Source organism: Sphaerodactylus townsendi, linkage group LG17 (genome assembly GCF_021028975.2).
Source record: "Sphaerodactylus townsendi isolate TG3544 linkage group LG17, MPM_Stown_v2.3, whole genome shotgun sequence".
Taxonomy (NCBI): Eukaryota; Metazoa; Chordata; class Lepidosauria; order Squamata; family Sphaerodactylidae; genus Sphaerodactylus; species Sphaerodactylus townsendi.
Window position 1 is genome coordinate 11,970,875 of NC_059441.1, and position 16,509 is coordinate 11,987,383.

General features: G+C 51.7%; 1 protein-coding gene across 3 annotated transcripts in view; it reads right to left on the reverse strand.

The window, feature by feature from the left end:
* Nucleotides 1-4,091: 4,091 nt before the first annotated feature.
* Nucleotides 4,092-16,509, reverse strand: part of HMG20A (high mobility group 20A) — a 63,466-nt gene continuing 51,048 nt past the window's right edge. For all 3 annotated transcript variants that reach the window (XM_048481811.1, XM_048481808.1, XM_048481809.1), the window contains 4 exons: nucleotides 15,438-15,469; nucleotides 7,634-7,709; nucleotides 5,532-5,747; nucleotides 4,092-4,543 (listed from right to left, as the gene is read on the reverse strand). In XM_048481811.1, the coding sequence (XP_048337768.1) occupies nucleotides 4,407-4,543; nucleotides 5,532-5,747; nucleotides 7,634-7,709; nucleotides 15,438-15,469 (461 nt within the window). In that variant the 3' untranslated portion in view covers nucleotides 4,092-4,406. The remainder of the gene's footprint in view (nucleotides 4,544-5,531; nucleotides 5,748-7,633; nucleotides 7,710-15,437; nucleotides 15,470-16,509) is intronic.

Below are 16,509 nucleotides of genomic sequence, written 5' to 3' on the forward strand. Positions count from 1 at the left end.
CATCATAGATGTTTGCATCCGTCAACAGCCGAGACGGCCCTTGTATAAACTGTCATTTGTACAAGACACAATTTATGAAAAGGTACCAAGGTAAGGCGACTGAGCATTTGTAGCGCGTCAATAAAGACCTGCTAGAGGGCTTACAGCTCGGTGGTGAGACCGCAAGTGCTGCATCCAGCGGGCCCCTCCGATTCAAATCCTAGTATCTATTTGTTCTTGTTGCGGTCTTCGCATTTTTTTACGTAGTTCGTTCTGCGTTTAGTCAGAGAAAGGTCATGCCAAGTTGGATTTCCAGAGTTTGATCTCATATGTCTGTGTACAGCAGTGGCGCAGTGGTGAAGAGCAGGTGCATTCTAATCTGGAGGAACCGGGTTTGATTCCCCGCTCTGCCGCTTGAGCTGTGGAGGCTTATCTGGGGGAATTCAGATTAGCCTGTACACTCCCACACACGCCAGCTGGGTAACCTTGGGCTAGTCACAGTTCTTCGGAGCTCTCTCAGCCCCACCCACCTCACAGGGTGTTTGTTGTGGGGCGGAAGGGCAAGGAGATTGTAAGCCCCCTGGAGTCTCCTTACAGGAGAGAAAGGGGGGGATATAAATCCAAACTCTTCTTCTTTTTCTTCTACATATAAATCACCATCTGGTTCAGTACATTTTCTGTAACCTGGTTCTTTTTAGCGCTGTCATCATAAAGAAGTTTGGATTTATACCCCACCTTTCTCTCCTGTAAGGAGACTCGAGGTGGCTTACAAACTCCTTTCCCTTCCCCTCCCCACAACAAACACCTTGGGAGATAGGTGGGGCTGAGAGAGTCCTAAGAGAACTGTGAGGAGTGGGGAATCAAACCCGGTTCTCCAGACTAGAATCCACCTGCTCTTAACCACTGCACCACGCTGGTTTAGTAAGAATCGCGATGTACTACCAGACCGTCCTTTAAAATGGAAAACGTTTTATTAAAATACAATGCCAATTGTTACAAGTCATTCAGATTGGAGACAGATCAAGGCGATCAGCTCAGAGGTCAGCTGATGGACAAAGGGACAAAGCACAATTTATTGTTGTTCTGACAAAGCACAGGCAAAAATGGACAGCGGCACAACTCCCGTCGCCCAGACGACAACAACAGAAAGGGGCTCGGCTCCCAGACATGCACGCAAAATAAGCCCACTTGGGCAGGCCCGACGGCCACTGTGGCTTTTGCAAGCCTGCAATTCCGAGACGTTTCGAGAATCCGGTTTGGTGTTATGTGTTGGGAGTATTTCGTACCAGTTCGTGACGGGGAAAATCCCGCTTCGCCCAGCTCGATCCTAAGAAAGAAAACTGCTTTCCGGAAGGACGCCTGTCGATCTCTGAGACTTTTCTGCTAGCCTCCTCAACCTTTTTCCAAGCCACCAAGGATTTATTCCGCGAGTGGGAGAGGCAAGCTCCTGAAACAGAGAGTCTTTGCAGTTTGTTAATGTTTATTTAGATCAGGGGTCCCCAAACTTTTTAAACAGGGGGCCAGTTCACTGTCCCTCAGACTGTTGGAGGGCCGGACTAAAAAAAACTATGAACAAATTCCTATGCACAAATGATTGTAAAATGTTTGATTTCACCTTTCAGCCTTTCTGTCATGGTCTATTTTTAGAACAGTGACCATAGTATGTCAAGTACAGGGTGGGCTCCGAATATTGTTGGGGAGGCTGTGGAATACCTTCCCCTGTAAAAAAAAGCAGAACTTTCCCAATGAAGCATTCCATCTAACCCAGGATCAGGTATCTTCCTGGGTTCTTTCCTCCCTAGCAGCCAGCGAGCGATTCGCCAGCCTGGCTGATGCCAATGGGAGTGAGGCGGAACAGAAAGCCTGAGAGCAACACATGGAGTAGCTGAGAGGAAAGGGCGGAGAAGGCATTGCCACATGTAAGGTTTCCAACTCTGGGTCAGAAAATTCATGGAGATTTGGGGGTGCCATCATGTAATTGTAATCAACGGCCGTTGGGGCCGGTTCCTCCTCTCCCTCGAGCCCCCACTGCACATGAATGGAGCCATCGCCGCCACGCCTGGCAGGCCAGATAAATGCCTTCAGGGGGCCACATTTGGCCCCCGGGCCGTAGTTTGGGGACCCCTGATTTAGATTCTGTCTCCCTGTTTAAAAGCAGCACGTAAACGAGCCGTTGGATTCCCCAAGCTTCCTCGACGGTCATTTCTTGCACGTGGGGTGATGGGAACTGTAGTTTTATAAACGACGCTGGAAGCCAAAAGAAACGGAAGTCCAACCTGACAAGAAAAGGAGGCCACTGGAAACCGTGACAGCTGGACGATTTGGACCCTTCCGGGACTCACCTGCGTTTCTTCCGCACTGCCGGTTTCTTTGCAAAGGTGAAAACCGTACGCTCAAGAGAGGAAAGGGGGCGGCAGAGAAGGCAGGACAGTGGCAGAGGCGGGAGAGAGAAGCAAGCCGCACCTCGAACAGTTCACAGTCTTAACAGGGGTTCCCGACCCCCAAACGGGGCGAGGCTTTTCAAGTGGGAGGCTTATAATATGAAGCTCCCCAAAATGACGTTCTTCGGTATGGTGAATATTCATCCAGCTCTTGAAGTGACGGGGTGGAATGACATATCCGGAGCCGAGGAACGGCAGAAACACAACAGAGCCCCTCCCGCTAATGGTGCATGGAAAGAAGAACCCGGTACCTTCAAGGATTCAAACCCCTGCTTATGCCCCTTGTGCAAAGTTATCACGTTCCGAATTAACCTGGCGACAGAGACAGCTTGGGGGAGGCGGTTCAGGGGAGACGGCTCAGCTGCCCTTTGAACTTAAATCGTCCCCCCAATAATTAGCTGGGGGAACTTGGCTTCTTGATGTCTGCCCCGCTTGCTCGGGCTCAGCCTGCCCACATTTTAAGACACACAGTGAAGCGCAGAACCTGTCGGGCAAAAAGCAAAGAAACGACGCCCCGATCGCCGTGACCGTGACACCCAGGAACTGTTTCAGGCAGAGCTCTCTTGCTTATCTGTTGCGGTGGCTTCCGTGGCCTCTCCCAGCCCCGGGGAGAGAGCGAGTCAAGCAAACGTCGAGGGTAATTCATTAAGGCAGGAGAACTAGGAGCAATCAGCACCGGGTCATATTTGGAGGAGGGGGCCAGGGTGGAACCAGCAGGGCAGGATCGACGTTTTAAATTGCCTTGTTCGCAGCACTGTTTTGTCTTCTTGAACCAAAACGAGGAAGGAAAGGGATGCCACGGGGCTTAATGTGGAATGGGGGGCAGGCTTTAATTCATTTTGCTGCGAAGCGGTTCAAACAGGACTCTGCTTTTCCCCAGAAGCGGCCAAGTTTACCTCCTGAAGCTGCAGGACGCTGGTCCACTCCCCTGGGGTTTCTCGCAGCAGCGAACAGCCAACCGGCCCGGCTACCTGCCTTGGTGTCTGAAGCGCCGAGCAGACTTCTGCAGGCAAGAGATCTTAAACGGGCTCCATCTGGCCGAGGTGCCCTTCCGGCACCTGCCTGAAGAGAGACCTCTTTGCCAGTTATCACACCGTCTGCTGCGGACTGAACTGTGTTCCCTCTTCTGGGCAGCAAATTCCCTCCATCGGAGCTGAGAGAAAAGGCTCTGCTGAAATGAGGATGGGGGTGAGCTGTCGGAACCCCCCCCCTTCCCTGTCCACAAGCTGTCCCCCTTCATCAAATAGCTGCGGTCAGCGCCACTGCTTTATTCAGCTGGGGGGGACCGGTTCGCTCAGAACGGAAGCGGGCTCCATCTGTCTGCTCTCGGGAAGGGCAGCCACTTTTCAGCTCCGGCTAAGTCGTGAAGGGCGAAGCGGGCAATTAATTGCAGCGCGCAATTATCGCAGGGGGTCGGGCCGGGGAAGGTGACGGGGGCCGGGGTTCCTGAGGCGCAAATGGACTTGAACAGGCTGAATTAAAAGACCATTTGGCCTCGTAAGGGCAATTCCAAACACAGGACGCGGGAATTAATCCTTGTGTGTTCAGATCAAACGATGCACAGTGGTGCTTTCAACTGGGAAAAACAGGGTGGCTCGGGGTGGTAGGGCGGGGGGGGGGACGTTGAGCCATTTCTGTTCTGCTCACGGGCAAGAATGTGGGAAGACAGGATTCCTTCTCCCTTTTATTTACCATCTGTGATGTGAAGGGCGTCCTTGCGGAGGAAAACACAGCTGTGAAAATGACACATCGTCGGAACGTCAGAAATACTTTGCGTTGACAGCAAGGGTGCGGCTTCTGCGTGGCCCTGATGCGCCACGCGCTCCGGTCCTATTTCACCCCGCGTACAGACTACCAACACCAAAAATCCACCCTCGAAATCTGAAATCCGACGAAGGAAGTCAAAGCGATCGTCTCAGACATCGGCCGCTTTTCGTCTCAGCCCGAGTGAGGATGACTGCGGAGGTCTTGGGGAGGGGGCGTCCGCTAGCGTTCGAGGCGACTGACCACCTCCCGGACCGTGGCGATGAGGGTCTCGTTCTCCTGCGGGTTGGCCAGAATGATGCTGTGGAGTCTATTCATGTAGGAATCGATCGTGTCTGTCGTGGGGGTCTCGCCACAGCCTGCAAGACATACAGCATGAAAAGGAGATAAAGGGTTGGGTTAAGCGTGGCGATGGCAGCCGGCGTGGCTTCGCACCAAGAGTCAAGAAGCCGAAATGGAAAGGGTAAACGGCCAGATCTGCAAAGCGAGTCTCATCAATGCAAGAGGCTTAGGCGGTTCAATTGGTACCTGGTGGCAGGACATGGATCACCACATGCTAACTTAGGAGCCCCTCCAAGACGAACTATTGTTTGATGAAGAAGAGATTGGATTTATACACCGCCTTTCTCTCCTGGAGGGAGACTCAAGGAGCTTACAAAGCTGCAGTGGCATAGTGGCTAAGAGCAGATGCACTCTTATAGGGAGAACCGGGTTTGATTCCCCACTCTGCTGCTTGAGCTATGGAAGCTTATCTGGGGAACCAGATTAGCCGGTGCACTCCAACACATGCCAGCTGGCTGACCTTGGGCGAATCACAGTTCTTCGGAGCTCTCTCAGCCCCACCTACCTCACAGGGTGTTTGTTGTGAGGGGGGAAGGGAAAGTTTGTAAGCCACCTTGAGTCTCCTTACAGAAAAGAAAGGGGGGTATAAATCCAAACTCCTCCTCCTCTTCCTCTTCTTACAAGTTCCTTCCTCTTCCCACAACAGGCACCTTGTGAGGCAAGTGGGGCTGAGAGAGTTTAGAGAGAACTGTGACTGGACCAAGGTAACCCAGCAGGAATGCAGGAGTGCGGAAACACATCTGGTCCACCAGATAAGCCTCTGCCACTCAAGGGGAGGAGTGGGGAATCAAACCTGGTTCTCCAAATTAGAATCTACCTGCTCTTACCTGCTACACCACGCTGGGTAAGGGAAGAGAGCCCAAGAATCTCTGGGCCCCAATGTTTAGCAAAGAGAAACTCCTGGGATACATGTGCATCAAGAAGTAAATCATGGAGCGCACTCCGTGCCCAGGGATCAGGGCTTAGAAACAGGAAGAGAACCCCCAGACCGTAAGTCCTCTTTACCTGGCAACGGGACTCCGGCAAAGCTACTGGCGAGGGCCTGCCGCAGCGTCTCCAGGTGCTGCTGGAGCATGGTGTTGCGGCCACGCTCCTGGATCACGTCCACTTCCAGCTTCTCCACGGCCGTGCGCATGCTCTCCACGTGCTTCTGCAGGGCAGCGTTCCTTTCCTCAAACTCCATGTTGGACTTGCGCAGCTGGCGGAGCTCTGCTTCTCGGGCTGCGGGCCGCCCGACAGGAACAGACGTACGGTGGGGGTGGGGGGAGAAACAAACGAGCCTTCTAAGAGACCAGCAGCTGGATACAAAGGATATTTCGGACTTGGCTGGGACCTGTGGTGATTTCAGGTTAGGCTTTGGCCCTTTCCGCACGGGCCAATAAAGCCGAGCGAGAGGCGGGTAACGTGAGCCGGTCCTCGCCCCAGGCCACTCCCGTGGACAAGCCAGCCACGTGAATGGGGCACGTGCCATTTTGGGTCCCTGCCTCCCTGAGGCAAAACCGCCCCCACAGCCATGTTATGAACCCGTTCTCAAGTTTGATCGCAGCCCCTGAACTCAGCTTCCAGCTGCCTTAAAATAAAAGAATCGCTGAAGACGTGATTCTCAAAAAACCTGCCCTGCGGCCAATCGCGCAGGTTAAGGGCAGGTTAGACTTGCATTAGAGGCGGGAACCCTGTCCAACTTGGCTTCTATCCTGCCCTTCACCTGCGTTTATTGGCCTGTGCGGAAAGGACCATACAGGGACAGCCCAAAGGCAACTGACAGCTGTCTTTCTTCCAGAGGAAAAATATTTTAACAGCTCTCGTGAAGGTGGCTTGTCTTCCAAGGAACACTGTTTTCGTTCAGCCATAACGGCAAACCACAGTTTGCTACGACACAAATGATTCACGGGGAGGTCTATCCTTGAGTGGCCAGTTGTCTGCCCTTATGCAAGTTGCAGTGTACATTTGTTCTGAAAACTGGGATTCTAAATCAAGAGTTTATTCCCAGTTTGAATTTCAGGTTCTCAAGGGAATTGTAAACCACAGTCCCCTGGACTGAACAGAAGCGCAAACTATGGTTTGCCAGGAAATATCTAACTAGTTGGCTATGTCAAGGGGGGGGTGGGGCGTGCAGACTCTTTTAGGAGCAAACTGCGGTTTGTCACCATGTCTGAACCAAGCCACTATTTGCTACCAAACTGGGGAAGGATCATCCTCCCAACACAAAGAAATAAAAAGAACAGCAACCTTAAAAAAAAGTTAAGTGGTGGACAATCCAAGGTCCACGGGAACAGACATGCAAAAAAAATCAAGACCTGGAACGTGCTTGGTGGGGAAGCAAGGCATCAGCCCAAAAGAACATATGCCGGAACACAGCGGAGACTTCTTTTGACAAAGATCCCAGAGCAGCTAATTGCTCTCTGCCATTCCCGGCTTCTAGGAGCGCTGCCCAGAAGTTCATTATCGTCTGCATGTTCGCTGAAAAGCCTCCCTGCTGTCGACACCGGCTCCGCTAGAGGCCAATTAAGCGGACATCCCTTGGACAGCCTGATCAAATCCCTGGCATCACAGCCGAGGCAGAGGTGGCGGCTTGTGCCGCAGCAGCCACTGTGGCATCACGACCCAGGCGCAGCTGGTAAATGGTAGCGGGTGGCACCTCTTGCAACAGATCTTGGCGGGCGTCAGGAATGTGCAGCCATGCTGCTAGGGTGCAGCACAAGGGGGCATTCGCCTCCCCCACAAGCCTATTGCATAGGAGGCAGAGATTCGAGCACTTGGACAAGGAGGTCCGATCCCCCTTTAACATTCCTTTGAAGGTCAGGCAGTGGCAGCAGTTACCCTAGACTAGAGCATAGGTGTCAAACACATGGCCCTCCAGATGTTATGGACTATAGTTCCCATCACCCCCTGCCATGATCATGCTAGAGCACAGCATCATCCTAGAGCACAGGTGTCAAACTCGCGGCCCTCCAGACGTTATGGACTACAGTTCCCATCATCCCCTGCCAGCATCATGCTGGGAACTGTAGTCCATAACATCTGGAGGGCCGCGAGTTTGACACCTGTGCCCTAGAGAGAAAGGAAGCCTCTTCCAGGAGGAACAGAACCTCCCGCTTCCTGCTTACCTTTACTGTGGTTCAGAAACTCCTCTGTGAAGATGGGAATGTCGAACATGGACCGCTCTTTGGCCTCCGCTTCCTTCTGCACACAGACAAGGACAGGGTTACAGTTTGGGCATCCTCAATACGACACGGTGGACAGACAGTGGAGATTTCACACAGCGCCTGTCCTTAAATGGAAGTCCCGGGGGGGTTATCAAGGTGGGCTGGGGAGCGGGAGGGTCCCCTAATCCTAGGACAGCAATATCACCTCGCTTCACTGTGATTTTAACTGCATGGCCAGTTCTGTTAGGGAAAAAAGCCCCTTGTTAGGCTCCAATCACAAACACGCCAAATATATCTGAATTTAAAGCCAAGGATGACTGAGATTGGAGGAGGAGGAGGAGGAGGAGGAGGAGGAGGAAGAGGAAGAGGAAGAGGAGGAGGAGGATGAGGAAGAGGAAGAGGAAGAGGAAGAGGAAGGGGAAGAAGAAGAGGAGGAGGAGGAGGAAGAAGAAGAAGAGGAGGAGGAGGAAGAGGAGGAGGAGGAGGAGGAAGAGTAGTAGTTTGGATTTATATCCCCCCTTTCTCTCCTCTAAGGAGACTCAAAGGGGCTTACAATCTCCTTTCCCTTCCCATGTGTTGGAGTGCACAAGCTAAACTGGTTCCCCAGATAAGCCTCCACAGCTCAAGCGGCAGAGCGGGGAATCCAACCCAGTTCTCCGGATCACAGGGCCCCTGCCCTGAACCAATATACCACGCTGGCTCTGTGAAGTCGCTCAAATCAAATGAAGGAAATGGGCTGTTCCAGCAGGACCTCTCGGTTCTTCAACTGTGTCCACGAGGGACTCTGGAAACAACACTAAGGCTTCGATCCTGTTACACAGATGTAAACCCAACTGAACCGAGTGGGGCTTGCTTCTGAGCAAACACAAGCAGGATTGCATTGTCGAAGGCTTTCACGGCCGGATCCAACTGGTTCCGGTGGGTTTCCCGGGCTGCGTGGCCGTGGTCTGGTGGATCTTGTTCCTAACGTTCCGCCTGCATCTGTGGGCGACATCTTCAGAGGTGTATCACAGAGGGAAGTCTGTTCCACACTGTGTATCACGGGATCCAATCCATTATTGAGAAGTAAGGCGACTTCCCTCTGTGATGCACCTCTGAAGATGCCAGGCACAGATGCAGGCGGAATGTTAGGAACCAGATCCACCAGACCACGGCCACACAGCCCCGAAAACCCACCACAACCAGGACTGCGCTGTTTAACAGAAGGAGAAACCTTTGGCGGACGCACCCCCACCAAGGGCGGAAAGCAAGAGTTCTGAGTTGTAGGCAGAGGACACACAAGCGATAGCAGGCTTTCTAATGGGCTGGTCTCGCGCCTCTCCTGTCTGGCGCCTCGTCTTCTCCCCTCTGTGCGCCGTGGAAGTCACTCGAAAGTCGAGGGGAGCGAGCGAGTTTGACCTTCCTGCTTTTGCCCAGATGCTCAGCAGAAAGGCACGGGTCCCTCTTGCCGGCTGAAGCACAGCGAGGCCCAAAGGGCGATCTAATAAACCTGACCTCTGAAACGCTGCCCGGCGGCTCTTGCCAAAGTCTGGCTCGAACGAGGCTTTATTGTTCCACCTGTGCTTGGCCCAAAAGGACAGAGCAATCAAACAGCCCCTGAACTGGGAAAGTGAGAAGAAGAGGGGCTCGGATTTATCGCCTGCTGTAATATAGCTTTTCTGTACCAGCATGGCGTGGTGGTTAAAGACCAGGTGCACTCTAATCCGGAGAACCGGGTTTGATTCCCCACTCTGCCACTTGAGCTGCGGAGGCTTATCTGGGGAACCAGTTTCGCTTGTGCACTCCGACACATGTCCTAATGTTTAAGAGGGGAAAAGAAAGCCATCTGCGCCGCTTCAAGGCAGGAAAGGAGAGATGAAAAGGCTCTAAATAAGACTGGAAAGTAATACAGATTTTGCTATCGGAGGCGGCACTGTGCACAATCTACCAGGCAGATTGAAGTGAAAACCAATCCCTGCTCTCTGGCATTAAGTAATATCCTCATTATTTACTGTAGCTGCATTCACGTACCCTGAGAAGTGCTCTAGAGGGAAGATTGCTTAATTCTCCTCCCCCCCCCCTCCCCACACACACACTCACTAAGTACAGCCAATAAAATGTTTGGACAGCACAGACTCCAATTTACAGGCCAGGCTGCACTTCGGGCACTTCCGCTAAGCGTATCTTTATCAAATCCGACAGCTTCCTTCCATGGCAAGAAGAGGCAAGGGGGGATGAAAAGGTACTGAGCGGCATCAGAGGGAAGAAACAAAGCCAAACGAGAGCAATTAACAGTGATGGGTTGCTGGAAAGAGAATCTCGGGCTCGGAAACGGACATTTCTGGAGTAGGTAAAAGAGTTGTAAGGATGCTGTCCCAAAATGGAAGCCCCGGGGTCCCATATATGCACATGTGATCTTGGGGTCCTGTTTGACAGCTGATGTTGCTCCCCTCTCCCTCTGGCCACCCGACATTTAAGGCTCATGGGGGAGTAAGGGGCGTGGGACAACAGTAAGCTGTTCAGGAAAAGCAACAGAGAAGCTATTTGACAATTCACTGTGTTAAAGAGGAAGGCCAGAATTCATGAAAATACAGGGAGCTTAAGGAGGAGGAGAAGAAGATGAGTTTGGATTATCTTTCTCTCCTGTAAGGAGACTCAAGGTGGCCAACAAGCCCCTTTCCCTTCCTCTCCCCACAACAAACACCTTGTGAGGTAGTTGAGAGAGACCCAAAGAACTGTGACTAGCCCAAGGCCACCCAGAAGAATGCAGGAGTGCGGAAACACACCTGGTTCACCAGGTGAGCCTCCGCCACTCAGGTGGAGGAGTGGGGAATCAAACCCGGTCCTCCAGATTAGAATCCACCTGCTCTTCACCGCTACACCCCGCTGGCTCTCAGTCCTTCCGCAGGAATCTCCCCCAAGACGAATGGCAGTGAAGAACAGAGAGCGAGGGTGAAGGAGCAGACAACAACATGTGTGTGAGAGAGAGATTGCAAATGCCTTAACAGACCAGGTGATCGGGAGCAACAGCCGCAGAAGGCCATTGCTTTCACATCTTGCATGAGTTCTTTCAGACATGAAGTCCAAAGCAACATGGAGGATTCCCGAATCCCACAGTGCGTACCCATGGAGGTGAAGGGGGCAATTTTCTTCTTTGCCATCGTTTTTAATTTAAATGTTTTAACTGCATGTATCTCTGTATTGTTATAGCCAATGGCTCAAACAATAAATACTTGACTTGACTTCTTTGCCATCGCAGCGATGATTACCCGGACAGCAACTCAACAGTGGCGCAGCTCAGAAAGGAACCAACGGGGAGACGCATCTGGCCCCTTGCCCGTTTGGGTCGCTCGGCGGGCACCGCAAAAAAACACACAAGGCAGAGATGCAATGCTGCTCTGCTAGATCTCCCCACCCCCCACCCCTTTTTGCCAGCACTGTTTGTACTTGAACACCTTTGGCTTTAAATGAAGTGTCAAATATGATTTGGGGGCCAAGCAAGAAAGTTAAGTGGTTAAGAGGCGCCGAGGGAATTCTGGCACTTAAGGGCTCAGCGAGTCAGATCAGCATCTGCCTCGTAAAGGGGGCCGGGCTCAGGTGAACGCTGTGCCTGCCACATGGCGGGCGGCCAAGAGAGACAACAGCTCCGTAGACCTTCAGACAACCCTGCGCGGGGCTGGTCAGCCAGACTCTGAGAGCCGCCTTGTCTTCTAATAAAGAGGAGGCGGAGCTTCTCAAGTGGTTATAAAGGCCACTAGAAACACACAGATACGAACACAAGATTGGGGAAGGCCAGGGGGGAGGGGGAGGGGGATATAAAACAAAATTTTAAATCTGTTATAGATGCAAGAATTGTCAAAAATGCTTCTGGCGTCGCTCCCGCTGCCTGTCACATTCAGAAGCTTCTACTAGAAATAAGGTGTGTTGAAAGAAAAAAAAAGTGAAATACATTTACTTGGCAGTGACCCTTTTATGACTAAATAACACTGCATATTAATTTCTATCAATCAATTAATCAACCAGACTTTTATCAGGAATCAGTAGTACAAACTGCGTACCAGACCCAGACGTTTAAGCCCTATTAGTTCATTAATACATTAGCTAGAAATTCAGCTACAAGCTCTACTAACTCAGCTGACTGACTGTCCAAAAGAAAATGTGCCCAAGATATTGTAGGGCAATCCCTTATATGGGAGGGTGACATACTGGAGAAATCAGGTCCATAATGAGCATGTTTAGGGCAAATGCATAAAATATGTTCTACAGCACAGGTGTCAAACTCGCGGCCTTCCAGATGTTATGGACTACAGTTCCCATCATCCCCCACCAGCATGATCCTGGCAGGGGATGATGGCAACTGTAGTCCATAACATCTGGAGGGCCGCGAGTTTGACACCTGCGCTCTACAGTTTCAGTGGCATTGAAGCAGTGAGAGCACATCCATTCTTGAGGGCGCCCATTAAGGAAGGCAGAGGGAAAGGAATTTCTAGCAGTCGGAAAAAGTGGCTGCCAGAGGCGTAGCAAGGGGGGAAAGTTTCCGGTGCACAGGTGAATCCTCCACCCCTGCCCGGAACACCCTTGCCACACCCCCACAGGGGCGCACACCCGGTGTGTTGCGCCCCCCCGGAACTACACCTCTGGTGGCTGCCACCGAGGGTGTCAGAATTCAAGAGGCGCCGGCCTATTTCAGAAATCCACTTGAAGGGGGGGGGGGGGGAGACACACAAGGAACACAATTCCCTGCCCCAAACTTGGGCAGTCCCGCTGCCCGGAAGTTTCTTTTCCCCTTCTGTTCCCCGCACGCTTCTGGAGAAACAAGCTTTAAACTGAGAAGACCCTAAAGGTGGGACAAGGGTCATATAGAAGAAGAAGAGCTGGGTTTATATCCCCCCTTTCTCTCCTATAGGAGACTCAAAGGGGCTGACAATCTCCTTGCCCTTCCCCCCTCACAACCAACACCCTGTGAGGTAGGTGGGGCTGAGAGAGCTCCGAAGAACTGTGACTAGCCCAAGGTCACCCAGCTGGCATGTGTTGGAAGTGTACAGGCTAATCTGAATTCCCCAGCTAAGGCTCCACAGCTCAGGCGGCAGAGTGGGGAATCAATCCCGGTTCCTCCAGATTAGAGTGCACCTGCTCTTAACCACTGCGCCACTGCTGCACCATAGAATATACACCTGTTATTCTACAGTCAGTGTGCTGAGAGGTGTGGAGGCAGAAATATTCACCTGAGACATTGACATCATCTGAGTTGGAAACTGGAGCTGGGGTGTGTGTGGGGAGACTGTCAGCAATAACAACAAAACAGCTCCTCCTGTCAGGAAGGCTGCGGCAGTTTGGGCCTTCAACTGCTGTCCTGGGGGCTACAGATTCTCCCGAGCACAATCTTCCCATCCCACCCCCATTAGCATCTAAGCAATTAGGTAAAATTGCTCGTTCTCAAAAGGCAGAGAAATCCTGTTTAACAGAACAGTGGTAATGAAAACCATCACCGCTCTTCCATTATTGAGTACATTACCCCAGCACGCGAAGGATTCTCTCGGGAGATCCGATGCACTTAAGCCACTCTGAGGCTCGCTCGAGGGACCAAAATCATACGGATTTGATTACCACTTCGTTGCGAAAGGGCTAATTTGTTCGGGCTTAGTGTCGTTTTTTGCCGTTTATCGTGAAACGAGAAGGGAAACGCAAAACCGGGGGCTCCCAGCCCCGTCCACAAATAAGACAAAGGGACACTCGCGCTAAGTGGTCAGCCTGGGAAAATAACGCAGCTGGCTTTTCGAGTGGGAGCTAATTTTAGGGGCATCAAAATAACCACGACTCTGATGAGATTGGCCGAGAGGGGACGAGGAAGAGACAGGGAGCGCTAAAGGAAAGAATGGCTTCTTTCACGAAATTTAATGGGATGCTTTTGCGGCGCCCGCATTTTGTACGACTCCCAGACAGAAGATCGGTTTGCAAACGTGGTTTAGCTGCTTTTTTCGAGCACCTCGCAATGGATGCAAGAGACGTGCCGAGCGGTCCGCGCTCCTCCTCGGGATACTAATACGTTCGAAGAAACAGGAGTCACTGTTTCAATTCTAACGGGCTGATGTGGCGTGAAAAAGCCACACCTTTCGGTGACTTTAACCTCTGCATGTGTGTATAAAGGCAGCTGAAATCTGTTAACAGCTTCCCGTTTGCCGGCGCAACAGAATGAATTGGCTTTCGGAGATGTCACAAAAGAGCGCATTTGGAGAGAGCACACCCCCTGCCATGTGATAAAATGTGAGATTCCAGAGCCAGCTAAAGTGATTTACAAAACAACAGCAGCAGACCGAACTGGGATCAGATGAGCTGTTTTATGGGGAAAGGGTGGAATGAAAGAAGTCCAAGTTTTTTGCCCAGAAGAAGAAGGAGGAGGAGGAGGAGGAGGAGGAGGAGGAGGAGGAGGAGGAGGAGGAGGAGGAGGAGGAGGAGGAGGAGGAGAAGGAGGAGGAGGAGGAGAAGAAGAAGGAGGAGGGAGGAGTGGAAGGAGGGAGGGAGGAGAAGGAGGAGAGTGAGGGAGTGAGGAAAGAAAGAAGAGGAGGAAGAAGAAGAAGGAAGAAGGAAGAAGGAGGAGGAGGAGGAGTCTGGATTTATATCCCCCCTTTCTCTCCTGCAGGAGACTCAAAGGGGATTACAATCTCCTTGCCCTTCCCCCCTCACATCAAACACCCTGTGAGGTAGGTGGGGCTGAGAGAGCTCTGAAAAGCTGTGACTAGCCCAAGGTCACCCAGCTGGCATGTGTGGGAGTGTACAGGCTAATCTGAATTCCCCAGATAAGACTCCACAGCTCAGGCGGCAGAGCTGGGAATCAAACCCGGTTCCTCCAGATTAGATACACGATCTCTTAACCTCCTATGCCACTGCGTAGGAGGAGGAGTTTGGATTTGTACCCCACCTTTCTCTCCTGCAAGGAGACTCAAGGTGGCTTACAAGCTCCTTTCCCTTCCTCTCCCCACAACAGACACCTTGCGAGGTAGGTGGGGTGGAGAGCGTCCTGAGAGAACTGTGAGTGGCCCAAGGTCACCCAGCAGGCTTGACGTGGAGGAGCATGGGAAGAAGAGGAAGAGGAATTTGGATTTATCCCCTCACCTGCCATGGCGAAAGGTTTCCTGGCACCTTGTCTGCCAACTAAACCAAGGTTTAAAGCCCAGCTTGTGGGCAAGATGTAAACCCCAGTTTATGAGATTCAGGATCCTAAACCCTCAGATGTCGACAGCCTCATATAACAGACACTTGCACAGGTTCGTGTGCAGTGGTGGGATCCAAAAATTTTGGTAACAGGTTCCCATGGTGGTGGGATTCAAACTGTGGCGTAGCGCCAATGGGGCTGGGCGGGGCACGACGGGCCGGGCATTCCAGGGGCGGGGCTGTGGCAAGGACGCAGCCGCTGCGCCGGTCCTTGGGCGGGAAACGAATGCACGCAGGCGCAGGCTGCCACGCACGCCGGTGCACCTCCTGCTAGACTGCTTCAAGTTCTGCGCACTACTGCTGAGAGGAGGGGCTTAGCTAAGGCAAAAATCACGTGACAAAATCACCCATTAGTAACCCCCTCTCGGCAGACACAAATAATTAGTAACCTACTCTCGGGAACCTGTGAGAACCTGCTGGATCCCACCTCTGCTCGTGTGTGACTGTTATGTCTCAAACACACAATTATTATTGAAGTTTAGTAGTTTTCATCTGGAGAAACCCAAGGTCTACAAACGTCCTCAATCTACATTTTTTAAAAATTTTGATGCATCAGGAAGAATTAACATCTCACCTCAAGCTCATGGGCCGTCTGTCGTGCTCCTTCTGGGGGGAAAAAAAAGAAAGACGAGTAAGAGCTATTGTAAAAAGCGGGGAGAGGGGATTGGCAAAGCTCGTCCAATCCGCTTTCACAACCGTTTGCAAGTGGGTTTTGCTGTTCCGCACAGTAAAATCCAGCTTCAAAGTGCATTGAAAGTAGATGAAAAGTGGATTATTCTGCAAATGTGGGCCTTAGCCTGTTCTCTGTCATTGGTGATTTGGGTTTTGCTCCATGCCGACAATCTGGCCAATTTCCTTTGACCCACAGAACAAAATGGGCACTCCTGAGAATCACACCTGCTCTCACAGGTGGCACAGCCTCTTCCTGAGTTCCATCTTGCCATCACCCTAGGGCAGGGGTCTGCAACCTGTGGCTCTCCAGAAGTTCATGGACTACAAATCCCATCAGCCCCTGCCAGCATGGCCAACTGTAGTCCATGAACATCTGGAGAGCCACAGGTTGCACACCCCTGGCCTAGGCTGTGACAAAGAAACAGGGCCCCAAGAAACAGGGCCCCTTATATAAAGCCAGTGAGATGCGACGACCATCAGCACTTGGAGTCCTTGTGTTCCAGTTCTGAGTCAGCCACATCTCAAAAGGATATGGAAGAGATATAGAAAAAAAAAGTGCAGAGAAGGGCAAAATCTCGAGGATGATGGAAGGACTGGAGCACCTTCCTTATGAGGAGAGGCTGCAGCGTTTGGGACTCTTTAGTTTGGAGAGGAGACATCTGAGGGGGGATATGATTGAAGTCTATAAAATTATGCATGGGATAGAAAATATTGACAGAGAGAAATTTTTCTCTCTTTCTCACAATACTAGAACCAGGGGGCATCCATTGAAAATGCTGGGGGGAAAAGAATTAGGACTAATAAAAGGAAACACTTCTTCACGCAATGTGTGATTGGTGTTTGGAATATGCTGCCACGGGAGGTGGTGATGGCCACTAACCTGGATAGCTTTCAAAGGGGCTTGGACAGATTTATGGAGAAGTCGATTTATGGCTACCAATCTTGATCCTCCTTGATCTCAGATTGCAAATGCC